The sequence below is a fragment of the Populus euphratica genome, unplaced genomic scaffold, assembly GCF_000495115.2.
Source record: "Populus euphratica unplaced genomic scaffold, PopEup_1.0 scaffold312.1, whole genome shotgun sequence".
In the NCBI taxonomy this organism is placed as follows: domain Eukaryota; kingdom Viridiplantae; phylum Streptophyta; class Magnoliopsida; order Malpighiales; family Salicaceae; genus Populus; species Populus euphratica.
In genome coordinates, this window is record NW_011500071.1 from 107,340 (window position 1) to 133,694 (window position 26,355).

Genomic DNA, 26,355 nt, shown 5'->3' on the forward strand with positions numbered 1-26,355 from the left:
TGAGCAAATATCAGTACATCACCGATCGGAATTTCCAACACCAAGTCTCTACAATTACATTCAAAATATGACAGAAACTTTAAACCCAAAGCTGAACAGCATAAGTTTATTAATTTCCAGGAATCATGAACAAATTGTTTACCCACTCCTCAAGAACAGAAAAGAAAGGATAAGTATGTATTTGGTGTCTTAAAGACATTACACAATCATGCTGACTATTTAATAGGGTAGGTTTAAAATCCTTAATTTACGTCCAGCCAATCCAAGTAGAGATCAAGAAACCAAACCTAAAGGAAGATGTTATCAACCTGTGCAATCAGGTTTGGTTTCAATGAAAGAAACTAAATATTGATGGAAATATATTAAATTGGAATCTAGCATAGATTCATATATTTATATAAAAAAAATGTTAGTGCAATTAGTTTTGCTTGTATTATTGATAATTGTTAGTAACCCAGATAACACAAATATTCATTATGAATTTTTCGATTTTGTTGTATAGGTTTTTTCTACAGGAGATCATGACTCCTCATGAAGCATTATTGGGTTACATAATCTTTCTATATGAAGCATTATTGGGTTACATAATCTTTCTATATTGAATAGGTTCTAGTATTGTTTGTATTGTTTGATAAATATTCATAAATATATTGCATGTAAATAAATTGGAAGGCGATGTACCCATATAAAAGTGTGAATAGAGATGGTGTACCAATATATTTTTTAATGAAATTGTTGAATTTTAAATTTAAGGTGGTTCTCATGGTTTTATAAAAATACATTTACTCTTTCATTTCTGTAGTCTCTATAATCATGAAAAGATGGACACAAATAAACTAGCTTTTTGTTTAACTTTTTATATACAACACCATTAATGGAAGTCGTGAAAAAATCTCAGACTAAATTTAAGCTTTCCACAATTATGTCCTAGACAGATAGGTGACAAATGAATATTTCTCAAAATATACTTACTCTTAATTATTAAAAAAATAAATTAAAGAACTCGAACAAAGAAAATTCACACTCGCAAGACCGCAGCAGGCAAGTTCTCATGTTTTCAACTAATGGTGTCCAAAGATTTCGAACTTGATTCATTAAGCGATACAATCATGATTTATTGCACAAATCAAATACCAAACAGGCCTTGGCACATGAAGTAAATGAAGAACAAGAATTACGCCGTAGTTTCACGTTCACATACCAAAATATACTACATTTTGAAGCGTAAAACAAAGAGTGAACTTGAAACATCCTAGGCTGCTTCCCTGATGCGGGTAGTGATCTGGGTTCAAGATCAACAATTACAATCATGCTAAGAGAACATTCCATTTATAGTTTATACAGTGCCTCCCCTATTATAAATGTAAGATTTTGCAAAGCATACATAAACAACCAACTGTACTGCACTCAACCCAGCTAGCAGCCAATAGAAATAATCAAGATGAGCCCGATTCAGATTATTAGCAAACCAGCTATATTGGCCATCCCCACCAGTTGCTTTCTCGATGATAGAGATAAGAAAGCTGCTTAGAAAGCTTCCAACACCAAAGATACTAAGGTAGAGTGAAAGACCAACACTCCTCAAGTCACTGGGGACCTGATCATAGAAAAACTCTTGCAGGCCAACCATGGTAAACGCTTCGGCAACTCCAAACAAGACATATTGAGGAATTAACCACCAAACACTCATTGGAATCGTCACATTTGGCAGATCAACTAGTCCATGTTCCTGGGCAGTTTTGAGCCTCTTCATCTCAACGAGAGCAGCAACAATCATAGCCACAACAGATATAAACATACCACTTCCAATTCTCTGAAGCATTGTGATGCCAGAGGGTTTTCTGGTTAAAGCTCTTGCTATAGGAACAAGGACACGATCATAGATTGGAATGAAGAGTACAATGGAGAGGCTGATAAAAGATTGAAGCGAAGCCGCTGGCAAGTCCAAACTGGGTGAAATCGATCTATCCATAGTAACTCCTTGCTTAGTGAAGAAAGTTGAAGTCTGTGCAAACACTATAGCAAATACCAAGCACGTAGCCCATATTGGAACAAGCCTAAGTAATGCCTTTGCTTCTTCAACATCACCAAGGGTGCATACCTTCCCATCTTCCTTTGAGCCATTTGGTGCAAGCAGGGCTTTGTTGAGGAACCTGTTACATTAGAAGATCCAAATTGCTATCTCAGAGGTGCTATGTGGAGCAAAGTAATTCAGACTGTTTCATGTAAATTTCATCACTCCAAGTTCTTATGCTAGAAAAACCAGATGAGATACTGTCAGTAAAACACCCTAGAGTCATTTTACGTGGTGAAATATAGGAGTTCCCTCACTACAACATTCAAGTTTCCTGTTCTCTAAACTATATGGCTATGAATCAACAAGCACTTGAAGTCAATAAAGCATCTTGAAGCCATATCAAACGGTAGTTGTTCCCAACCCAGCAAACAACAATTCAAATGCTTGAAGATCGTGCTCTCACAGTGCCTCATAGCTAAGATCTTCAACCAACTGGCAAGAACAGAAAACAACCTTTGTTGAATGCCTCCAGAAACATAAATCAAATGCATTTCAGAAGTTATGTAAATCATTTTACGGACTGAACACTATATTTATTATGCATAAAAAACAATTATACAGCCTAATAAATTATGGGTGAATATACCTTAAGGATCTCTCCACTGACTAATTTAGCTTTTGGGCTTGGAGTTTTAACATGGTAAATTTTGTTTATAGACTTCATGCCTCAGCCCCTTCAATTTTTTATCCTGGTTGTGGATCCATTTATCTCAGTTTCTATTGACTTCTTTAATTATAACATTTAGCGCTATTGGGTTTGCATGCAAGGAAGCAATGTTCAATGCGGAAGTCATACATGTGTTTGGGACAAAATACAATACAATTCAATGTAATTGCTACATGGAGCTGAAGGACCTTTCCACCTACTAACCAGTACTTTTGGGTTGGGTGATTTAAAAATTGAAAATTATAAAGAAGCTAGTAGTTTTCTACATGAATGTTTAGAAGAATCGCAGATCTTAAAACTATTTCCAGATAGGATATTAAGTACTTTGTGAATCCAAAATGGTTAAAAATAAAAAGCCTAAAAAGTTCTTTTGAAGTGTACTTAAAAGTTTCCTGACTACTTTGATGCATTTGTATTTACTTATAAATCGTAAAAAAGGGCAGATGCTATTTACTTAAAAGTCTCTTACTTGTACTGCTCAGAACTTTGGTGTGGTAGGGTTCCACGGGTTTCTTCCTCAAATGCTATTGCAGAAGGGGTGGTTCTCCAATTCCTAATCGAAGACACAAAAACCCAACCAATCCTCAGAAATGCGCTTTTCTCATCCCCTTTTATACTATATCGATACGTCCTAGTGCCAAGTAAGAAGATGACAAGTGCAATAACCATCACAGCACAAGGGATTCCAAATCCAAGACCCCAGTTAAGATTGTCTTGGATGTAGTTTAAAACCAGCAATGTTATTACTGTTCCGGCACACATGAAACAATACCACCAATTGAAGAAAGAGCTTTTTGCTTTGGATTCCAGAGGGTCCTGTCCATCAAACTGATCCGCTCCAAAAGCCTGAACGCAAGGTTTGTGCCCACTTTGGCCAACCGCTACTAAATAGAGAGCAAAGAAGAACAAAATCAGTTGAAATGGAACCGGAGAACTTGGCAAATCAGTGCTTCGGAAGCCAGCAACAGCAGCGCCGGAAGGAAGTAGAGCTGATAGAGTCAACAAGCCAAGTCCCTTTAACAATGGAGAGAGAAACTTTGTTAAACAAAAACAACTGATAATTGCAAGTCCAAAACTGAGCATAATGCACTTCGCAAAGACATATCATCAAGGAACAAAACCATGGTTAAGTATATCATAGATTATTATCATTAGCTAGTGTCTTAAGCACATTAGTTAGTTAAAGCTGTCTGAACGTCCCCGGTCTTGATTCATGCAATATTAGAGAGAGAGACGGGATGTTTTACCAAAATGTAAATAAGCGAAGCGAAAATGATGGTTCTGTATCTGCCAAGAAAAGAATCAGCAACAAATGCACCTAACAAGGGCAGCAACGACACCGTGCCCGCCCACACATTCACGTTCTCCGCCGCAGTAGCCGTTGATTGACCCAACGGGCCGGTCAAATACGTAATTAAGTTGGAAGAAATTCCATAATACGCAAATCTCTCTGCAACTTCCACACCTTCACTTCCATAAAGAAAAATATGTATATATAAATATAAGAAATTAAATAAAAATGAGAAATTTTAAAATTTGTTAAATAATTTACCTATGATGAAAGATGCGGATCTCCATCCACCAGAATTGGATCTATAAGCGGGTCGGCCCTTAGAGTCAACAGAGCCATCAACGATGTCGTATGAGAGGAGTGGTGTTTGGTTAAAGGAGGACATGGCCTTCTCTCTCTCTGGTGTCTGTTCAGCTATTGTTAGCAGCCACCGCAGCTGTTATTATTATTGTCCTTCTCTCCGATTGAGTGGCCCTCAGAGTTTTGCATTTCTTTCTTTCTTGCGTAAACTTTATTTGGGTCCCTATAGATTCAGCAATATTTCATTCCTATCTCTATAATTCAAACTAATTTCAATGCTACCACTAATCATTAAAATAGCCTGCATTTTCAGTTTTTGTTTTTTCAGTTCGTGTTTTACGACTCATTGTATAAAATGAAGTTAATGAAATTAGAATGATAGAATAGAAAAAAAAATATTAAAATATTATTTAATTTAATTAATTTAATCTTTCAAAATGAAATAAAAAATTAATTAAAATAAAAAATAAAAAAATAACCTGAGTTTAAATTTTGATTTGGATTATAATATCAATCAAGATAATTTTTATAAAAAATAAATTATAAAATTTAAATCTTAATTAAACTAATATTAAAAATTAAAATTACAAAAATTAATTACAAAATATATAAAAATTAATTTATATTAACTCGTTAAAATTATAACATAAACTATAAAATTATTATAATTGTGTAAGTATTAAATCAAAATAAATTATTAAATTTAATTTATAAAAAATTTAATAATAATAATAATCGATTGAATAGGGTAGTGCTATGTGAGAGCCTCCTCTAGATGTATTTGCAAGTGTTATTTTTCTTCAAAATAGAGAGTTCAATCCAACCTCTTAATAATCTCTTAATAATTTATCCAGAAATCAAAACAAATTTACAAATGACTTCATGGTAGGACGCGACCACATTTGCTAGTTAGATTAAATTAATTAAAAATATATATAAATAAAGTTAAATGAATACAAAATTGTTTTCACTATCAATTACAATAATAATAATTTATAATATCAGATTTTTTTATTTTTTTATTGTTTTAGTTATTATTTTTTTTAATTTAGTTCTTATATATTTATGAAAATTTAGAAAACATAATTTATTTTAATTTATCTTTATATATGATTAGTATATTAACCTAAATTCATTCAATCTTTTCATTATTTTTTAATTAATTTTTTTATTTTTATCTTTTAATATTAAATTATTTAATAATTAAATTTTATGATATTATTTAACTTGCTTTCAAATGCAATTACTCGATACAAGTGGATATAAGATTTTATAATTAGTTTTGAATAAGCACAGATTGAATTTTCTTATCTTTTTTATTTATATATTTTTTAAATATTTATTTTTTAATATTTTATTTATTATAAATTGAATTTCAGTTTATCATTACATTTTTATTTGATTTATTAAAAATTAATCTTCAGATTTTTTTTACTTTTTTTTATGAAAATATCTTAATATTATATTTATCATTACAGAGTTTATAAGTTAAACTAATTTATTTAGAGTTTATTTATTGTTTAGTTGTTTTTTTTTGTTTTTTTAATTCAATCCTAATAGTATTGAGTTATTTAATAATTTAAAAAGGTTAGGTTAGGGATTTTTTACCTTTATTTCAATTGTTTTTTTATTTATTTTTTTGTTTTTATATTTTATATTTATAATATTTAAATTAATAATTGAATCAATAACTCAAATTTTAAAAACAATTTTTTAATATTTTTTTTTGTCAATATATGGACACAAATCTAGTAGAATATACATGTTATTGATTGAAACGAAAGAGAATTACTGAATAATAATTCAGTTTGATTAAAAATTAGTTGAACTTGAATGGTGAATATGCCATTTATATTTTTCTATGGAAATCAAAATATTATAGACACAAATCATAGACCCAACCAAACAAAGAAAAATTCTTGAAAGGAGAAGGTTTTTTGCTTGAAATATATAGATGCTTAAAATCTTAATCAACTTAATTTAGGATATAAATTGCTCATAATCTTCATTATCAATGATTAATCCCAAAAAATAGGAAAAACAAATGTATAATCATTAAGATGATCAACTAGGTTTGATTTTGAACATAATTATTCACTTCACTGTATCCAATGGTGAAAATTAAAAATTGCTGGGTCAATGTGCTGGTTCAAAGATAAATACATGGCCTGTCCTTTTGAAAGAAACCATATGAAGGGCCTCGGTGGTGTATGGAGTTTTGTGTTTGATTTTGTTTAGGACTGGTTCTTTGTTTAATTTACCTAAAAACAAAGTTCCTATTAAATAAAAAGCCCTAAACCTAGCCTGGCATCCCAGTAGTCCGAGGGTCATAATAAGCTAGGAACGGGCTTTAATAATAGGCTCAGGTAACCGGATAAAATTATATATATATATATATATATATAAAATATAAATTAATTTATATTAACTTATTAAATCTGTAATTTAAAATATAAAATCAGAATAATTCTATTAAAAATAAATTATAAAAAAATCCTCAATAAAACCCTTATTTAATAAAAAACAACAACATAACAACCCAAATTACACTTGAAATCCCTAATTTTCTCCACCTGAAAATCTATGTTCAATTATTAAACTTGCATGTTTTACATTAATTGCTCCAAATCAAGAATTATTACCTTGTAATATGAAGAATTGAAGAAGAAGAATGAGAAGGATTTCCTTAGTTTCTCCCCTCCTTCCCTTCTCCTCAAAATTTTCCAATTCTCCTCCTCCTCCCTAGCTTTAACTCCCTCGATCTTGTGCAAATAACCTCCCTCAATCTTCCAACCCTCCTTTTTTATCCATTTGATCTAGAGCTTTTGTGCAATTTATGGAGATTTTGCAAGAAGTTTAAAATTTCCTCTTCCCATCTCTTAAGATGCTGAGGCCGGTTGCTCTTGTGGAAGCCAAATGGCATTTTATATGCTATAAAAAGTCTTACAATTACCATATTTCCCTTTCAGTTGGATTTCAAGGGTTTTTTGTCCAATCGGTTACCCTTTCGCGGTACACTTTAACAATCAATCATACACAAATCTATATTTAAATTATTAAACACTACCTTAATTTAGATTTAATTTTTTTTAAGTTATTTTAATTTTATAATTTAAATTTGATAAGTTAATTAATTGAATAAAAAAAATTATCCTCTTCTAATTAATATTTTTATTATTATTTTAAATTAGTTTGATTAAAAATTGAACTTTAATATTTTTTTTGTTTTATTTTTAATAATATTATTATAGTCTCATGACCCGAATCGTAGATTTTACAAGCTAACTTGGGTTGATCCAAGTTGATCTAATATATTATTTTTTTAATATTAAAAAAATTTATTGACTTAAAAAAATTTAATCAATTTTTTTAAATTATTTTTGAAATTACTAAATTATTTTAGTTAGATCAAGTTAATCTTGACATAGTAACTTTCTTTTACTTTTAAACAAAATTGATCTGACATATACATACTGCAAGTAAAATTTGGTATTCCCTAAAACATTATGATGTTGGTTTTCTTTCTGTTTATAGTGAAACAACTTAATTTTTTAAAAATAAATCCCTTTTTTTAAAAAAAAATAATTATATATTTTTTTTAATTTTATTCTTTAATATTTCATTGATTTTATATTGTTTTTTATAATTGTTTTTGGTTTTTTTTCAACGAGGTTATTAAAGTCTTGAAGAAACATCTTAATATTTATCTAATATTCAATTTTTAAGAATCTATTTTTTCATAATATCATTAAATTAAAAATAATTTTAAAAAAACATTAAACCTAGTTAAAACTATGATACAAGTTGCAAGTTTAGTGAGTTAACCTGTAAAGACTGGGTTAAAATCCAATATGTTATCATCTCGATATTGAAATAATATATCATTTTTATTTTTTTTAAATCAAACCATGCTTTTTGTGGTAGTTTGGGTTGTTTTTTGACCCGACAAGTTAACTGAGTCATGTAAAATTAACTCATATACAGATTAATTTTAAACCTAAACTAGATAAGAAGTCGAGTTAAGAAATTTCAAGGTTAATCTATTAGATCTAGTTTAATAACAATATAAATTATTATTATTTTAAATAATCTTTCAATGTTTTTTTTTTCTTTCAGTAGAATAGTTTTTGACTTTTTCTTTTTATTAATCTCATCTCTCAATATTTGATTGATTTTGAATTGATCTTTATAATTTGTTTGAGTTTGCTTTTATAAGGTTATTGTAATCTCAAAAAAATAACTTGATATTTGATTGATGCTCAATTATACAAATGTCTATATTTGTTATCATATCATTAAGTAAAATATAGTTATAAAAAATGAAGTTGTTAAATATAAAGGAGTTTATGATCTGGATCGTGAGTTTGGTGGGTTAAGTCATGAAGTCTGAATTCATATAATATGTTGTAATCTTAATATTAAAAAAAAAAAAGATGCAATCCATAATTTTTTTAAAGTCAAATCATGTCTTTTATCAGTCAATCAGGTTATTTTTGCAACCAGATCATGTTAGAGTAACTCCTACGATATTAATTTTAAATCAATTCTAGTAATGATTAAGTCGGGAGAATTTAAAATTGACCATCTAGATCAAATTTAATTACAATAATGAGATAGTGTTTAGAATTGTGATAGCAACTGTTTTTTAAAGTATTTTAGCTTGGAAATATATTAAAGTAATTTTTTTATTTTTTAAATTTTATTTTTGATATTAGTACACCAAAATAATTTAAAAATATTTTAAAAAATTATTTAAAAAAAACACGGTATTATCACATAAGCAAACTCGCCTTAACAATTCTATAAAACCTAAAAAAACTTTAATTTTTAAAAATTATTAATCCAACCCGCAATGTATTGCAGGACAGAAAACTATTACTATACTATTTGCATAAGATAATTAATTTTGCTAAATAAACATATTTCTTCAATTCATTTACTTCGGTCTCCTTATAGAACAGTATTTGTAATTACATAGTGAGAAAGTATTTGGTAATGCAGTTAAAACTATATTTTAAAAAAATTAATTTTTTTAAATAATTTTTTTATATTTTTAAATTATTTTAATGTAAAAAATTACTTTTTAAAAAAATATTATTTTGATATATTTTATAAAAAAAAGATATTTTAAACCTCAATCACTACCACACTTACAAACACCCTATAAATGCTTATAACTAGTAACTGCACACAAACACCCTATAAATGCTTATAACTAGTAACTGCACGGTTAGTCACATATTATTAAGGGATCATTTAAAAACGTGATCTAGCTCGTGTTTTCAAAAAAATAAAAATAAAATTAATATGTTTTAATATTTTTGGATCTTTTTGATGTTTTGATATATTAATGTAAAAATTAATTTTTAAAAAATAAAAAAATTATTTTAATATATTTCTTAATAAAAAATACTTTAAAAATTAACCATAACAAATACACCGTTTATTTTTTGTATTTATGAAGCATTTTTTATTTTTTTTCTTTTAAATTATTGTTTTTATAATCTTAGACTGAGAAATCACTGCATTTATGCTGCGCCTCCCCTGCTATAAATGTAAGACTTTCCAAAATACAAGAAAGCAACAAACTGTACAGCACTCAACGCAGCTAGTAGCCAGTAAAAGTAATCAAGATGTGCCCGATTCAGGTTATTGGCAAACCAGCTATAATGACCTTCCCCACCGGTTGCTTTATCAATGATGGAGATAAGAAAGCTGCTTAGAAAGTTTCCCACGCCGATGACACTGAGGAAAAGAGCAAGACCCACGCTCCTTAATCCACTTGGGACCTGATCATAGAAAAATTCTTGCATTCCAATCATGGTGAACACGTCAGCAGCACCGAGCAAGACATTTTGAGGAATTAGCCACCAAGCACTCATGGGAATCGTCACCTCTGGCGTATCCACTAGTCCATATTGCTGAGCTTTCTTGAGCCTCTTCACTTCAACTAGAGCAGCGACTACCATGGCAAGAAAAGATAAATATACCCCAGTACCGATTCTTTGTAGCATTGTAATGCCAGAAGGTTCCCCAGTTAAAGCCCTGGCTACAGGGACGAAGGCACGATCGTAGATTGCAACTAAAACAACAACCGTGGCAGGAATAAATAATTGAACTGAAGCTGCAGGAAATTCGAGATCTGCTAAAACTGATCTATTCATGGTTATGGCTTGCCTAGTAAACAAAGTTGCGGGCTGTGCAAACACAATTGCATATATCAAGCACGTTGTCCATATCGGAACAAGCCTAAGCACTGCCTTGGCTTCTTCTACTTCTCTGAGGCTACAAACCTTGCTGTCTCCCTTCGAGTCATTAGGGTCAAGCAGGGCTTTGTTCAGAAACCTGCCACATTGGAAAATCGAAAATTGCATTCTTAGAAAGTGAAAGTTTAGCTAAATTTTTGTTGCTTCACCCCTCAAAAAACAAGGTTCCCGCTGGCTAAATATCATGTTTTTTTTTTATTTGACAATTACAGGTAGTTGAGCATCTGCAGGCCCCTTTGAGACTCTGCAACTAATCAACCATGGCTTGGGACTTTGATACACCAGCCTCTGATGAACTTTTGCATCTGTTTATCCCTGGTCACTGGTTAAATATCATGTAGTGGACAACTCTATGAAGTGATAGAGTAAGGGTTTATCTGCATTCTGCAGGATAGGAATGTTACATTTATTTGGTATTAAACGTATTCTGATTTAATAAATTATGGATTTGTCTGCCTACCAGATTGAGAATGCTTTAACAAATCATAATGGTTTTTACCGAGTATTTCAATGGATGCTTCATTGATAACATTAAGCACAAGAAAACCTTGACATTTCGAATTAAAAAAGGCTTGTACTTCCAAAAGGCTCTTGATTTATCACAAAACTTCTTTCTGGTTGAGGTATCGTTAATATTCGCTTCTATAAAAATTCTGAAAAAGTCGTAACGTTAGTTCTCTCTTGCTTGAATTGCCCAGAACTTTGGTGAGGTTGGGCTCTGTGAGTTTCTTCTTCAAAGGCTACTGCAGTAGTGATTCGCCAATTCCTAAAAGTCGCAACAAAGACCCGACCGACTCCCAAAAACGCGTGTTTCTCTTCTTCCCTTCTGATACTATACCGATATGTCCTAGTTCCAAGTAAAAATATTGCAAGTGCCCCAGCCAAAATAAGACATGGGATCCCAAATCCCAGACCCCAATTAATGTTGTCTTGGATGTAGTTTAAGGCCGGTAGGACTACTATGAGGCCAGCATTCATAAAAAAATACCACCAATTGAAGAACGAGCTTTTGGCTTTGCGCTCCTCAGGGTCTTGTCCATCAAACTGATCAGCTCCAAAAGCCTGAACACAAGCCCTGAATCCACCTTGTCCAATTGCTACTAGATAGAGAGCAAAGAAGAACAAAATCAGAACTGGATCAGGAGAGCACGACCTGGCAGTATCGGAACTTTGGCAGCCAGAAGAACCGAGAGCAGGAAGAACAGCTGATAGAGCCAGCAAGCCAAGTCCCTGTGAATTGAGATTACGTTATAGATGCCCTTATGTTCAGACTATCATGAACAGTTACGTTAGCAAATATTAGACAATCACAAGCAAACTGTCACGCCTCTGGGAAAAAAAAACCAGGAGAAAGAAAATCTAAATACTTACCAAGATGTAGATAAGCGTAGAGACAACAATGGTTCTGTATCTACCAATGAAAGAATCAGCAACAAATGCACCTAACAAAGGCAGTAACCATGCTGTTCCAGACCAAACATTCATGTTCTCTGCAGCAGTAACCGTTGACTGTCCTAAGGGCCCTGTCAAATACGTTATTAAGTTCCCTGCTATCCCATGATATGCAGACCTCTCTGCAACTTCCACAACTGCATGCGCAGACTAGCTGGGTTAATTTACATCAAACTAAATACCAAATATCTTTTGAGTGATGTTTAGTTTGGCTACCAGCACATACCTATAATAAAAAGTGTGGATTTCCATCCTCCAGAATTGAATCTGTAAACCGGACGGCCTTTGTAGTCAACAGAGTCTTCCACAGGGTTGTCCAATAACAGCGGAGTTTCGATGGCCATATCTTTCTGCTAGCACCATCCACACCTGACACCACCGCTCTCGATAATCGATACAGTGTTTAAAATCCTATCTTAATGTCAGCCATTATTGATGGGCATGGGCTCACCATTTCAGTGCTCTTCCACGTATTAAAATAATTTAAAAAAAAAACTTAAATTTTAACGATTTCTATTTAAAAAACAATCCTAAAAGCACACTAAGGCTGGGCATCGCACCGCCGCCGCCAGATATATGCGCCCTGTTTGCATAGCACAGCCTTCTAGGTTCATTTTCTATTTTTCTTCTTTCTCTCTTTTTTTTCTTTTTTTTTTTAATTATGGATTTTTATTTGGGAAAGAGATTAACAAATCTAAGGCTAGCTTGAAATATTAATTAAAAAAAGACTAATGCAGGCTATTCACGCGTCATCATCCTGCACGCCACTATTCAGGAGGCATACGAGGAGTATTCTGGTGGCCTAAAACTGTTGATTACCATCTCATCCGATGCATAAGGTAGTGGTGCACGTCTTGGAGTGGTGTGTTTGTTCTGACTGATAGCAGTTCAGTGGCAATTGATTTGTTTCTCCTCTCTTTTTTTCTTTCTTATGAGCTTGCTTGATATTTATGCGGAGTTTTTAAAAAATCGTGTTATCTAAATTGTATTTATTTTAAATTTAATTTTTATTATTTTAATTTTTATTTATTTTAATTTTAATGTTTTTTAAAATGTTTTTCTTTTTAATTTTATCCCTTAACATTTAATTTTTATATCCAATTAAGTCTTCATTTTTTTAATCGTAATTTTTTAATTCTTAATATTTTTTTTATTTTTTATTTTAGAATTTTTTTTTGTCCTTCAAAATTTTATTTAATTTTCAATTTTAATCTTTATTTTTTTATTGCTCTTATTTTATTATTTTTTCATTTATTTTTTTAATTTAATTCTTAATTAGTTTCTTTCAATTATTTATTGGGCAAGATTTAGTTTTTATTATTTTAATTTAAATTTTTTATTTTATTTTTTTATAATTAAAAATTTTACTTTATAATTTTTACTTTATAATTTTTTCATTCTTTTCATTCGTAAAGTAATTTCAATATCATGATCCAATTTACCAGTTTTGAATTTTATAATTTATTTTTATTTTATTTTTATAAAATTTTCTTTATTTCTCATCTTGAATTAATTTAAATTAACTTAATTTTTTTAAAATTATTTTTTATAATTTTATCATTTATTATTTAATCCCCAAACATTATGATCTTTCACGCCGGTCAAGTTAAAAAGCTTGTTTTTTTTGTTTAAATTAACTTGAAATTTTTTAAGTCTTTTTTTAATAATTTTTAAATCCCAATCTGATATTGGATCTTACAGGCTTATAAAATAAGGTTTGTGGTTTTTTTTAGTTTTATTATTTAAAAAATATCCTAATCTAATATCCGGATAACATGAAATTAACCTAAATTGATTTTATTATTGTCTAAACATATTTATTTATTTTTATAAAAAAATTAACCCGGCAGGCCACCACTGTAGTTCGAAACAACTATGCACCAATTGAAATAGACAAATACTTCCAAGTATTCTGATATCCAAAATTTTGCACTCAGTGACTACAATGTCCTCCAAAAAAAAATCCAACAAGCGACAACATAAAAACAAGCTCATCACTGAACTCATCGGTAACGACGAAGGGAGAGGGTGTTGTTTCTCTTCCAGTTTGCCCGGCGAGAGGGTCGAGCTTTGTGGTGCAAGTGTCCCCTGCCACGTAGACCTCTGTATTTCTTCCCAGCAGAGGTAAGGCCACGGAGCTCCCTGTGCTTTTGGACAGGATTGCAGAGCCAGTTGATTCTTGGGTCATTGCGGATGGCATTGTGGGCAACATCAACCAAGATTACCTCAAAGTACTTGTAAGTAGAATCCTGCATTGAAGACAATGCATTACTAATGCAAGTGAAGAGATAACAGTGAGAAAGTACAACTCTTAGGTAGGCTACGACTTGTGGTGAAAGTGACGAGTGAAATGAGACACATTCAAACTTAGCTCCCGAACCTCATTAATCCAGTATGAATTGAGAACCCTGAGACCCCCCAATTTCCGACCAGCACGCTCCTCTGCTACAGACCTCTTGCTTCGTTGAAACTTCAGTTGAGTAACACCCTGGTTTGTGGGCTTACCATATACAATACCCTTCGGAACAGGCCTCTTCCTCCCACCCCGCCTAACACGGACACGATAAACCACATAGCCCTAAAAGAAACAAACTACTTTCATTATCCATACAGATGTGCAAAGCAATAGACTTTTTTTTGTGTGTGGCAGCCATGCGCACTTCATCAAGTAAATATTAAGATGAGCTAAAGGAAAACGGGTAAGAATAGCAACTTTAATAGCTTGATTAAACAATGGTGCTACTGATCTCCATTTTTATATCTTCAACGTTGTAAGCAATCACCTAACTATCAAAATCACAAATTCTTAGTGTTCCATTAGAAGACAAACTGAAAGTTTGAACAGAACAAGTCAAGCAAAAATCAAACTTAATAATTTAACATCCAAGCAATTTCTTCTCAACCAACTAGGAGAACAAATTCAAGACATCAATAACAACAAATCCAGAATCCTATCTGATCGAGACAAAAATAATTTGACTACAGGAGAGCCCATTTGCTCGGATGATCGATTATTTTGATATTGCAGGTATCAGGAAGCATTCCACAACTGTAAGTAGACACTCTCTCGGGCAGGAATGAATATGCATCAAGAAGCTACTTAACCAGCAAGAATCACACAATGGAAATGAGAAACCTCATTGTTCAGAAACAACAACGTTAAGACAAGCACAAGCTGATTATGTCTATCAACATAGTGGCACAGAATTACACACATCGACCAAAACAAACTATGCCCCCTAAAACTTTGTGCCATAATCATCATAAACAGTAAATCTCGCACCTTAATCAGAAATAAAAACTTGAAATAACATACGAAGAAATAATTCTTTCATATTTAATGACTCAAAAAAAGTGTTACCTGCTTGGCCTTATAGCCCAACCGGCGAGCCTTGTCAGGGCGTGTGGGGTGCTTGACACGAACAATTGAAGGATGCTGACGGTACTCCCAGCACCTAACCCTTTGCAAAAACCTCATCACATCCGATTGTTTCTTCCTCCATAGCTCAGATACGTACTTGTAAGCCCCTATTTACATAAAGCCCACAAATAAAAATAAAAAAAAAACTTAAGCTCTTCACCACATGCTTACAAAATCTCTAGATTGAAGCAAAAACTTAAGCTCCTTATTTTCTGTGAAAATGAATTTATGTAATAACTACAAAGGTAATAGTTAGCTGATACAAAAGGAGAGATTTGCATTATTCATAAGTGGAAAAAACAAAAGGGTTAGTTTAGAGAGAGAGAGTACCCATTGGATCAGAGTAGATCAGCAACGGTGACTGGACGGCGGGGGTGACTGGGGTTTTTAGTTTACAAGATTAAAGGGGAGGGTTTGGCTTGGATCAGTGGAGAAAACATAAACCCTAGTATCAAAGCAAAAACTGCACAAACGAAATCTTGGCCGTTCATTTCTTTTTCTTGTTAGATATTCTTTTGTTCTGGTGGCCGAGCCCATTAATAGACCTAACCCATTGGAAAAATGGACAGGCCTCTCCTTGGTGTCGTACTGCCTGTAATGGGCTTGGGGCAAACACCCATAGCCGAGCAAGACCCAGATCATCATTTTGCTTAGAGTTAAAAAAATAAAAATAAAATGTATGAATTATTTGTTTATTTTTTAAGCTCAAGATTCATAAATATTTAAACCAAAAGAATATAATTAATATAAAAAAACGCCATATAATTTTTCAATGTTAGGTGAGGTGTCAATGTTAGGTGAGGTGGTAAATAGTATACATATGTTGTCTATTTTTTTCTAATTAAAATAACTAGAAAATTATTTTAGCAAGTTCTTGAAAAAAATTATTGTCACATGTTTAATCTCTAAAATAATAAGTTCTGAATATTTTGTTGTTTTTTAAAGTAAAGTAATATAATGATTATACTTTATGACATTTTAAGGAAATATTAGGCGTGATTTTTTTTAAGATGCATGTAGTACACAAAATGTATGAAGAAATTAAAATATAAAAAATTGGTGATGTTATATTAAAAAGATAGTTAAGAAGAAAACTTATTAAAAAAATTTAAATAATTGATTGTGTATTAAAAATTTAATATATATTATTCATTGACTTATATTTTAAATATGTGTTTTTAAAGAGTATAATGAATGACCAGAATAAAAAAAAAAAAAAAAACAAGGTAATTTTCTTGAAATGGTGAAACTTTTAACATAATACAATAAACAAGTAAGTGTTCTTGTTTGGGTAATACTCCACAAAATAATAAACACACCTTAAATCAAATTCCAATAGAAATTTTACATATTTTTACTAGAAATGTTCAATCTTTAATTTGTCATAAGATTGATAATGTAAAATCTTGTTTAATTATTGATAAAGCTTAAGATAAATCCAAAATAGAGCAAATAACCCTTGTTATTAGGTTTGTTGATAAAAGTAAATTTATACAAAAACAATTTTTAGATATGGTTCATGTTCAAGATATAACCACTTTAACTTTTAAGGAAAAAATTTCCTTTGTCTTATCTCATCATAATTTTAATGTAAAAAATATTAGAAGTTAAGGTTACAATGATGGTACTACTAATATACATGAAGAGTGAAATAGTATGTAAGTTTTATTCGTCAATGGTTATTCTTATACATATTATGTATATTACTTAGCTTATCAATTACAATTAGTTTTTATTGCTATAGTTAGATAAGTTCATACTTTCTTTCAGAATTTTATTTTTAGTGTTAACATTGTTAGTGCTTCTTGCAAATATAATGATAAATTATGGGGTTTTCAAGCAAATTGAATATTTAGTTGATATTGATGAGATTAAAACAAGTAAATAAACTAATTAAATAGTTGGTTTGCAACAACCTAGAGATATAAAAATATAGTTCACACTTTAAATTAATTTGCAGTTTGATAAAAATATATAAGGCAACTTGCTTGATTTTTAAAAATATTTCTTTAGCTAAATTTATTTATTCTCAAAGTGGTGATTCAACCTTTTTATTTAAGCTATTAATATCATTTGATTTTACATTCGTTTTGCATATAGTGAAAAATATTATAGAAATTATTGATGTGTTTTGCCAAGCTTTGCAACAAAAACCTTAAGACATTGTAAATCTTATATATTTGATGACTATTACAAAAGCTTTAATTCAAAAGTTAAGAGATAATTGTTGGAAAAATCTTTTAGAAGAAGTGACATCATTTTTTAAGCATCAAAACATTAAAGTTTTTTATATGAATACTTGTTTTTCTAATGTGGGAAGATCTTGTTGTAAAAACAATTATACATAATTAAGCATCTTTATCGAGTTGATATATTTAAAGTTATTATTGATCAACAACTACAAAAGCTAAATAATAGATTCAATAAGCAAGCGATCAAGCTTTTTTAATTTGAGCATAACTTTTGATTTTAAAAATAACTATAAATTATTTAGTGTTGAAGATATATGCTTATTTGTTTACAAGTTCTATCCTGAAAAGGTTTTTTACCAAGAAATAATTAATTTGAGATTTAATTAAAAAATATATCGTGATTGCTAATTTATGTCAATGATTGGTTGAAATTAAAAAATCAACAATTTATCCACTTATTGACAAGTTGATTCTATTTATTTTGATTCTTTTTATTTCGATACTAAACAAGCTTTATAATTATTTAAATTGAACAAGTTTTTTTAATAATGAAGATTGTTAAAATAAAACATTGCAATTGGATAAAGAATAATTTTCTTGCTAATTATTTAATTATTTATATAAAAAAATTACTGAATCATTCACAATTGATATGATAATCAATTATTATTATTATTATTTATTAGTATAGAGATCATTATATACTTGTAGTAAATTTTTAATATAAAACTAAATCAGTTTTTAATATAAAACTAAATCATGGATTATTTTTTTTGACAATTCATGTTCAATAAATTAAAAATATGTATTATATCTTGTTAAATTAGTATTGCTCCCCTAACAAATAATCCTAAAAATATATTATATCATGTTAAATTAGTACTGCTCCCATGACAAATAATCCTAGCTCAGCTCCGCTCCGCTCCTGCTTGCTCATGTGAACATCAAATTGGTATGATCGATTATCATTCTCAAAGTGATTGTAAGGAAATGGCTGTACATTTGCTATAGAATTAAAAATTTACAAAACAAATTCACATTTGACATAGAATGAGAGTAAGGAACAGTGCTTTTATATGGTGCTTCCCCTCTTATAAATGTAAGATTTTGAAAAATACAAGAAAGCAACCAGCTGAACAACACTTAAGACAGCTAGTATCCAGTAAAAGTAATCAAGGTGAGCCCGATTCAGGTTATTTGCAAACCAGCTATCATCACCATCCTTACCAGTTGTCTTGTCAATTACAGAGATGAGAAAGCCGCTCAGAAAGTTTCCTACGCCAATGACACTGAGGAAGAGAGCAAGACCTACACTCTTTAGTTCACTTGGGACCTGCTCATAGAAGAATTCTTGCAGACCAATTATGGTAAACACATCAGCAGCTCCGAGCAAGACAAGTTGAGGAATTAACCACCAACCACTCATTGGAATCGTCACATTTGGCATATCAACTAGTCCGTGTTCCTCAGCAGTTTTGAGCCTCTTCATTTCAACTAGGGCAGCAACTACCACGGCCAGAACAGATAAGAATAACCCAGTTCCAATTCTCTGAAGCATTGTAATGCCAGAATGTTCCCCAGTTAATCTCCTTGCTACAGGGACAAAGACACGATCATAGATAGGAACTAAAACAACAGCTGCCAAGGGAATTGATAATTGAATTGAAGCAGCAGGAAATTCAAGACGTTCTGAAATTGATCTATCCATTGTTCTTGCTTGCTTAGTAAAGAAAGTTCCCACCTGTGAACCCACAGTGGCAAACATCAAGCAGCTAGTCCATATAGGAACAAGCCTGAGCACTGCCTTAGCTTCTTCAACTTCTCTAGGGGTACAGGCCATCCAGCTATCCTCTGAGCCATTGATTTCAAGCAGAGCTTTATTAAGGAACCTGTCACATTTGCAACTTCTCCATTGTAAGTATTTATCTGCCATCTAAATCGAGCTTTTGGGTTGGATGCTTTAACAAATTATAATGGTTTTACTAGCATTTCAAAGGATACTTCATAGGAATCGCTAATATATCATTCATGAAAATACTTCTTGCCAGTTAAGGCCTTAATATTCAATTGTATAAATTTAATTCTGGACAAAGTTTGCAGCATGAGTTCTCTTACTCGAATTGCTCAGAATTTTGGCGAGACACGATGCAGCTAGCATCTTCATTGAAAGATACTGCAGGAGAGATTCGCCAATTCTTAAAAGCTTTAACAAGGACTCGACCAATTCTCAGAAACGGATGTTCCTCCTCCCTTCTGATACTATACCTATACGTCTTGGTTCCAAGAAGGAAAATTACAAGGGAAACAGCCATAATAACACATGGGATTCCAAATCCGAAACCCCAATTAAGGTTGTCTTGGATATAGTTTAAGAACGGCAGGATCACTATTACGCCAGCATTCATACCAAAATTCCACCAATTGAAGAATGAACTTCTGGATTTGCGCTCCTCAGGGTCTTGCCCATCAAACTGATCAGCTCCGAAGGCCTGAACACAAGGCCTGAACCCACCCTGTCCGAATGCTACTAGATAGAGAGCAAAGAAGAACAATATGAGACTTGGATCAGGAGAGCACAACTGGATAGTATCGGCACTATGGCAGTCATTAGCACGGACAGAAGGAAGCACGGCTGATAGAGTCAACAAGCTGAGTCCCTGCGAATTGAGATTAAATTCCATACACCTAACCAAGCTAGTTGCATAAATATCATAATTTTTTATTCTTTCAAGCTCAAATAATTTTGGATGGCAACCTTATATATCAGGTTGAATATAATTTTATTAACTCTGAGAAATTCATTTCCCTTGAATTTGATTCTTTCAAGCTCAAATACGATCATACATATCAGAAAAGCTAGGGATATACCAAGATATACATAGATGCTGCGACAATAATGGTTCTGTATCTGCCAAGGAATGAATCAGCTACAAAGGCACCTAACAAAGGCAGCAACCACGCTGTTCCCGACCACAAGTTCAAATTCTCCGCTGCCGTAACCGTGGACTGCCCTAAAGGCCCCGTCAAATACGTTATCAAGTTCCCTGATATCCCAAAATAAGCAGACCTCTCTGCAACTTCAACACCTGCATCATTTTCTTTATTAAATCAACCAGAGGACTTTCCTTTTGAATCAGTACCAGTCAAGACCGATCAGTAGATTGTCCGAAGTCAGGTACTAATTAACAATCTTAATTGACTGATTTAATCAATAACGCCAATAAACACTGGCATAATAATACTGCTATATTAATTACCTATAATTAAAAATGCGCATTTCCATCCACCAGAATTGGAGAAGCCTTTGTAGTCAACTGAGCTATCGACGGCACAGGGCAAGAGTAGTGGAGTTTCGGTGGCCATTTCTAGCAGCCTCAGACTCTGAGAAAAATGTTCTCTGCCTGTGCTTCTCCGTCTCCGTCTCCGTGTCAATCATATAAAGTTACACAGGTAGAAATCTCACTTTCCTTGTTCTGCTGACACGTCGCATTCAAAGGCCCTTGCTCCGCTTATAGAATAAATTATAATTTAGTCCCTGATCTTCTTACATGTTGGTCCTTTTAGTTTTCTGTTCATATATAAGTCGCTTGACCAAAGGCGACGGTTTATTAATTTTTTAAATTTAAGATTCCCCGATTTCATAGGATTTTTTTTTTTAATCCTGCTTGTATTAGTTGGGATTAAAAGAGACTAAAAATAATTATTTTAATAAATATTTCAAGAATTAAATAATAATTAAGTTGATGTATACAGTCTAACTAATTATTTTTAAAATCCTACGAAATTACATGAATAAACTATAGCCATCCTAATATGTTTCGTGTTGATGGAGAAAAATGTCTGAGAAAATTACAGTTGCAGGGAACAAATACCACCATGTCCATGTAAGCTTCTAAAGTCCAGGATAAAATGAGACGATTGAAAACTTAATTATTTGGAAATATGGTGTGAATTATGTTTTATAAAAATTTTAATTTTTTTTATTAAAACTTAATTTTTTATATAGTTTAGATCGTTTTAATGTCTTAATTTAAAAAATAATTTTTAAAAAAATAAAAAAAATATTATTTTAATGTATTTTAGTATGAAAAGCATTTTAAAAAACAAATACAACTACACTCCTAAACAAATTCAAATAAAAAATAACAAAAACAATTATGAAAATAATAATAATAAAATAAACTAAAATTAAAAAGTGAAGAATACTTAAATTAAAGAGTGCATAATATTGTAATTCTAAACTCCACTCAAATGACACTTTGAATTATAATAATAATAAATATTAAAGTTATGCCTCTCATGATAATAACATATTTAGCTAGGCTAGCGAGGTTCTAGCCCAGCGGTAGGAGGGGTTTGTCCCCTTTTTTCGCACCTGGGTTCGAGTCTTATCGTGCACGTCGGTCATCCTCGCGGTGCCTTACCTGCTCACTGAGCTTGCAGGATGTTCAGTGGGCCGTGGGGATTAGTCGTGGTACGCGTAAGCTGGCTCGGACACCCCACATAAATAATAAAAAAAAAAGATCTAGCTGATAAGGTAATAATATCTTTTATAATTTTTTAAACCATAAAATTATAAAATTATTCTTAGAACCAAACAATTTAGAGCTGTTTCGGCTTTTTCTAAATAAATTAAAAATATACAATGAATTAAAAAATTATAATTTATTTATTTATTATTAAGTGTGGTTGGGGGACATATTCGCAATTTACTATATAATAAATATTATTAAAAGAAAAATTGGCTGACATATTCATTGTAGGTGTCAATTCGTGAATGTGGCCGCCGTCCATGGACAAGACATGATTTACAAAATCATCAAAACCACAGGAATAAAGTTATAATTTGCTCTTCATAGTTTATACAAAAGGGTCTTTGGTATAATAAAAAGGTTCATAACAGTTAACGAGATCGCTGTGTCTCTGCTGAAAACATAAATTACTAGTTATATAAAGCTCATAGTTTCTGCTATCTGTTCATAATGCATGGATGGAAGTAATCTTTTCTGCTGTGATGTGAATTTCAATGGATGATGTTTTTTGCCTTTATGAATACAACTGCAATCCCTTTTGGCATAAACAGGATTGAAAGGCAGGTCATGATTTTACAAAGCAGACGATGGTTTGTTTTCATTCATAAAGATATGAAAAGAAATGCAGGTTTTTTCTTTTCTTTTTCATTCTGCAGGTAAGAATCTTCCGAAATGAGTGATCGTCTTAGGAAGAATTTTGCAAAATACGAGTGAAAATTTATCTAGTGCCTTCCCTGTTATATATGTAAGACTTTGAAAAGAACAGGAAAGCAACTAACTGTGCAACACTTAGCCCGGCCAGTAGCCAATAAAAGTAATCAAGATGAGCCCGATTCAGGTTATCAGCAAACCAGCTACCATGACCATCCCCACCAGTTGCTTTTTCAATGCCAGAGATAAGAAAACTGCTTAGAAAGCTTCCTACGCCGAAGATACTAAGGTAGAGTGAAAGACCGACACTCCTCAATTCACTTGGGACCTGATCGTAGAAAAATTCTTGGAGACCAACCATGGCGAAAACATCAGCAGCTCCATACAAGATATATTGTGGAACTAACCAGCAAACGCTCATTGGAATTGTTGAATTTGGCAGATCAACTAGTCCATATTCACGAGCAGTTTTCAGTCTCTTCATCTCAACAACGGCAGAAAGTACCATGGACAGAGCAGATAAAAATATCCCAGTTCCAATTCTCTGAAGCATTGTAATGCCTGAAGGTTTCCTGGTTATAGCTCTTGCCGTTGGAACAAGGACACGGTCATAGAACGGAATAAGAAAAACAATGGAAAGGTAAATGAGGGATTGAAGTGATGCCGCAGGGACATCAAGACCTGATGAAATCGATCTATCCATAGTTGCTCCTTGCTTAGTAAAGAAAGTCGAGGACTGTGCAAAAACAATACCATATATCAAGCATGTAGTCCATATGGGAACAAGCCTAAGTACTGCCTTAGCTTCTTCAACTTCACCAATGCTACAAACTTTCCCGTCTTCCTTTGAGCCATTTGGGGTAAGCAGGGCTTTGTTGAGAAACCTAATTAACACATCAGAAGATCCGAAATTTGTGGATCAGCACAACTCATTTTATGCACTGATATAAGAGCTTTTTGTTCTGAACCATGATAAGATGTTCTGTTCTGTTCTGTTGTTGTGCGAGCAGACATGAACCGACACCCTTTTGGTGACAATAAAGCATCTAGTAATCCTATTTAATGAACTAGCTGTTTCCCTTACAAGTCACAGCATAAGATATTCTAAAATTGAAGAAAATTCTCTCACAAACTCCTGAATTTCACAGTTCAAGCGACTGGCAGGGCACAAGTCAACAAATAATCTTCTTTGTTGAATGCCATAAGTAACACGAATCAAACACAACTAAGATGCTTTGTACATCACGTTGGTGACAGGAGTCTCACATCGTGGTTTAGCACAGTTAACCTAGCTATTGCTTTTGCGTTGTGTTCTTTATCAAACCTTACCGGAGATTGTAGGTACAAGCATGGGTGAGCCTACTGTATACCTCTATGTTTAGCCCCAGCCCCCAACTTTTAAAAAATGTCATATACATCCTCTTTTGACTCTCTCTGCATCTATAGCTCTTAGGTGTCCCCGGAAGACAAAATTACCACAGGGGATACAAATTTTCTCATGGCAGCTTAAAAAAGTTGTAACAGAGCTCAATATTTTAATGTTTATGATATTCGAGATTTTGATAATCGTGAATGATTAAAGCTTAGAGAAGGTTTTTAATGATTCTAAATCTTCTCGGCATATTGATAAGTGTATATCACTTCTATTGTTCTAGCTGAAAACGTAAAAAACTTGGAAAATGGTTTGTCTTACTTGAATTGCTCAGAACGTTGGTGAGGTACGATGCCAAGAGCTCCTTCCCTGAAATCTATGGCAGAAGAATTAGTTCGCCAATTCCTTGCAGCTTCAACAAATACCTGGCCAATTCTCAGAAATGCACTTCTCTCTGCCGTTTTGATACCATACCTATATGTCTTGGTTCCAAGTAAGAAGACAATAAGTGCACCAACCATTATAATACATGGGATTCCAAATCCAAGTCCCCAATTAAGGTTGTCTTGGATGTAGTTCAAGATTAACAGCGCTATCACCATCCCTGAATTCATAGAAAAATACCACCAATTGAAGAATGAGCTTTTGGCTTTGCTTTCCTCGGGATGTTGCCCATCAAACTGATCAGCTCCAAAAGCCTGAACACAGGGCTTGTGACCTCCTTGACCAATTGCTACGATATAGAGAGAAAAGAAGAATACAATTACTTGTCGGTGATCAGGAGAGCACAAGCCGATAGCATCAGCAGTTTGGCAGCCAGAATCTCTAGAAGAAGGAAGCACTGCTGACAGAGTCAACAAGCTCAGTCCCTGTGGTTAAATCAGAGAGAATCAAACTCCATCTTATGACCCAAGGGCCTGAAATGAATCAACAATATGTATAGGGACAGAACGTGAGTTTGTATTACCAAAATGTAAATACAAGAAGCAACAACAATAGTCCTGTATCTACCAAGGAAAGAATCAGCAATAAATGCGCCTAACAGAGGAAGTAACATCGTCGTTCCTGACCAGACATTTACATTCTCTGCAGCAGTAGCAGTTGACTGGCCAAGCGTTCCCGTCAAATAAGTTATCAAGTTGGAAGATATCCCATAATACGCTGACCTCTCTGCAACTTCCACACCTGCAAACAGCTTCTGTGTCAATGTTTTGTTGTGTTAATGCTTACCAGAGCAGTTAAATTTTTGTTACTACCTATTATGAAAAAAGCCGATCGCCATCCACCAGAGATGGACCTGTAAACAGGGCTGCCATTGTAGTCAACGCAGCCATCAACAACTTCGTGTAAGAGGGGAGTTTGTGTGTCAGAACTGGGCATGATTGTTATTACACTACAGCTATCCCAGATCCAGCCACAGCACTCGAGATAGAGAGAGCGACGATCGTGTTTCACCATGTACGAGCTGTCAATTATAGGTGGAATGAAATCGAATTGTTGCGTGTTTCTGACCACTCCATTTCATTTATTAATGTTTATCATCATGACCATTATTCATTTACATAGGAATTTACTTCTCTTTCTTTTTTTTTAATTAATGTTTTTAAATTTCATTAATTAATATTAAATATATTTTTTATTGAGTTGTTATACAGGTTATTTTAATTTATTTAAGTTTTTTTATTAATGTTTTTAAATTTAATAACAAGAATTATAGTCTATTATGATATTTAGTTGATATTCAATTTTATTTATTTACTTTTTATATTTGTATATATTTTTGTTTTATTTTTTATGGACTATCATAATTTTTTTAAGTTAAATGCATTGTTATTTTAATTTTTTATTTAAAAAAATCATTTTGATTTTTTATTAATTCAAACCATGTTATTATTGAATTTTTTTAAGTGTCTTTTCTAAATCATCATAAAAAAATATTTTTTTTGGATTTAAACTTGTAATTTTTTTAAGTTTTTTTTATCTTTTTTCAATTTTATTATTAAATATTAGATTTTTTTTATCGAATTTTATTATTTAATGTTGAGTTAATTGCAAGTTAATTTTTATATTTTTAATTTATAATAAATAAAATAAAAAATAATTATTCGAATAACAAATTTAATAAATAAATAAA

At 32.0% G+C, this 26,355-nt stretch overlaps 4 protein-coding genes across 4 annotated transcripts; all 4 read right to left on the reverse strand.

The window, feature by feature from the left end:
- Nucleotides 1-1,086: 1,086 nt before the first annotated feature.
- Nucleotides 1,087-4,494, reverse strand: LOC105108455 (protein NRT1/ PTR FAMILY 5.10-like). Its single transcript, XM_011002774.1, has 4 exons — nt 4,297-4,494; nt 3,992-4,209; nt 3,214-3,758; nt 1,087-2,153 (listed from the first exon to the last, which is right to left on the reverse strand). The coding sequence occupies exons 1-4, from the start codon at nt 4,418-4,420 to the stop codon at nt 1,337-1,339; spliced, it is 1,704 nt and encodes a 567-aa protein (XP_011001076.1). The 5' UTR covers nt 4,421-4,494; the 3' UTR covers nt 1,087-1,336.
- A 5,349-nt stretch (nt 4,495-9,843) lies between these two features.
- LOC105108456 (protein NRT1/ PTR FAMILY 5.10-like) lies at nt 9,844-12,514 on the reverse strand. The gene is made up of 4 exons (XM_011002775.1): nt 12,280-12,514; nt 11,973-12,190; nt 11,287-11,831; nt 9,844-10,680 (listed from the first exon to the last, which is right to left on the reverse strand). The coding sequence occupies exons 1-4, from the start codon at nt 12,395-12,397 to the stop codon at nt 9,864-9,866; spliced, it is 1,698 nt and encodes a 565-aa protein (XP_011001077.1). The 5' UTR covers nt 12,398-12,514; the 3' UTR covers nt 9,844-9,863.
- A 1,401-nt stretch (nt 12,515-13,915) lies between these two features.
- Nucleotides 13,916-15,953, reverse strand: LOC105108457 (60S ribosomal protein L15-like). Its single transcript, XM_011002776.1, has 4 exons — nt 15,805-15,953; nt 15,415-15,581; nt 14,434-14,631; nt 13,916-14,302 (listed from the first exon to the last, which is right to left on the reverse strand). The coding sequence occupies exons 1-4, from the start codon at nt 15,806-15,808 to the stop codon at nt 14,057-14,059; spliced, it is 615 nt and encodes a 204-aa protein (XP_011001078.1). The 5' UTR covers nt 15,809-15,953; the 3' UTR covers nt 13,916-14,056.
- A 2,693-nt stretch (nt 15,954-18,646) lies between these two features.
- LOC105108458 (uncharacterized) lies at nt 18,647-25,739 on the reverse strand. Its single transcript, XM_011002777.1, has 8 exons — nt 25,478-25,739; nt 25,189-25,406; nt 24,543-25,090; nt 22,988-23,733; nt 20,924-21,031; nt 20,535-20,752; nt 19,782-20,323; nt 18,647-19,555 (listed from the first exon to the last, which is right to left on the reverse strand). The coding sequence occupies exons 1-8, from the start codon at nt 25,677-25,679 to the stop codon at nt 18,739-18,741; spliced, it is 3,399 nt and encodes a 1,132-aa protein (XP_011001079.1). The 5' UTR covers nt 25,680-25,739; the 3' UTR covers nt 18,647-18,738.
- Nucleotides 25,740-26,355: the final 616 nt, after the last annotated feature.

Bases quoted from the DNA above. Each gene is read 5' to 3' on its own strand.
- LOC105108457 (XM_011002776.1), bottom strand. The intron at 14,632-15,414 runs GTAACACTTTTT...TGTTTCTTTTAG, and splicing joins TGGGCTATAAGGCCAAGCAG to GGCTATGTGGTTTATCGTGT. The intron at 14,303-14,433 runs GTTCGGGAGCTA...TCTTCAATGCAG, and splicing joins ATTCATACTGGATTAATGAG to GATTCTACTTACAAGTACTT.
- LOC105108458 (XM_011002777.1), bottom strand. From the start codon at position 25,679: ATGGTGAAACACGATCGTCGCTCTCTCTATCTCGAGTGCTGTGGCTGG. The intron at 23,734-24,542 runs GTAAGACAAACC...TGTGTTAATTAG, and splicing joins CAACGTTCTGAGCAATTCAA to GTTTCTCAACAAAGCCCTGC. The intron at 19,556-19,781 runs GTAAGAGAACTC...CAAATGTGACAG, and splicing joins CAAAATTCTGAGCAATTCGA to GTTCCTTAATAAAGCTCTGC.
- LOC105108456 (XM_011002775.1), bottom strand. From the start codon at position 12,397: ATGGCCATCGAAACTCCGCTGTTATTGGACAACCCTGTGGAAGACTCT. The intron at 12,191-12,279 runs GTATGTGCTGGT...CTGCGCATGCAG, and splicing joins ATCCACACTTTTTATTATAG to TTGTGGAAGTTGCAGAGAGG. The intron at 11,832-11,972 runs GTAAGTATTTAG...CTCAATTCACAG, and splicing joins CTACGCTTATCTACATCTTG to GGACTTGGCTTGCTGGCTCT.
- LOC105108455 (XM_011002774.1), bottom strand. From the start codon at position 4,420: ATGTCCTCCTTTAACCAAACACCACTCCTCTCATACGACATCGTTGAT. The intron at 4,210-4,296 runs GTAAATTATTTA...ATGGAAGTGAAG, and splicing joins ATCCGCATCTTTCATCATAG to GTGTGGAAGTTGCAGAGAGA. The intron at 3,759-3,991 runs GTAAAACATCCC...CCATTGTTAAAG, and splicing joins CTTCGCTTATTTACATTTTG to GGACTTGGCTTGTTGACTCT.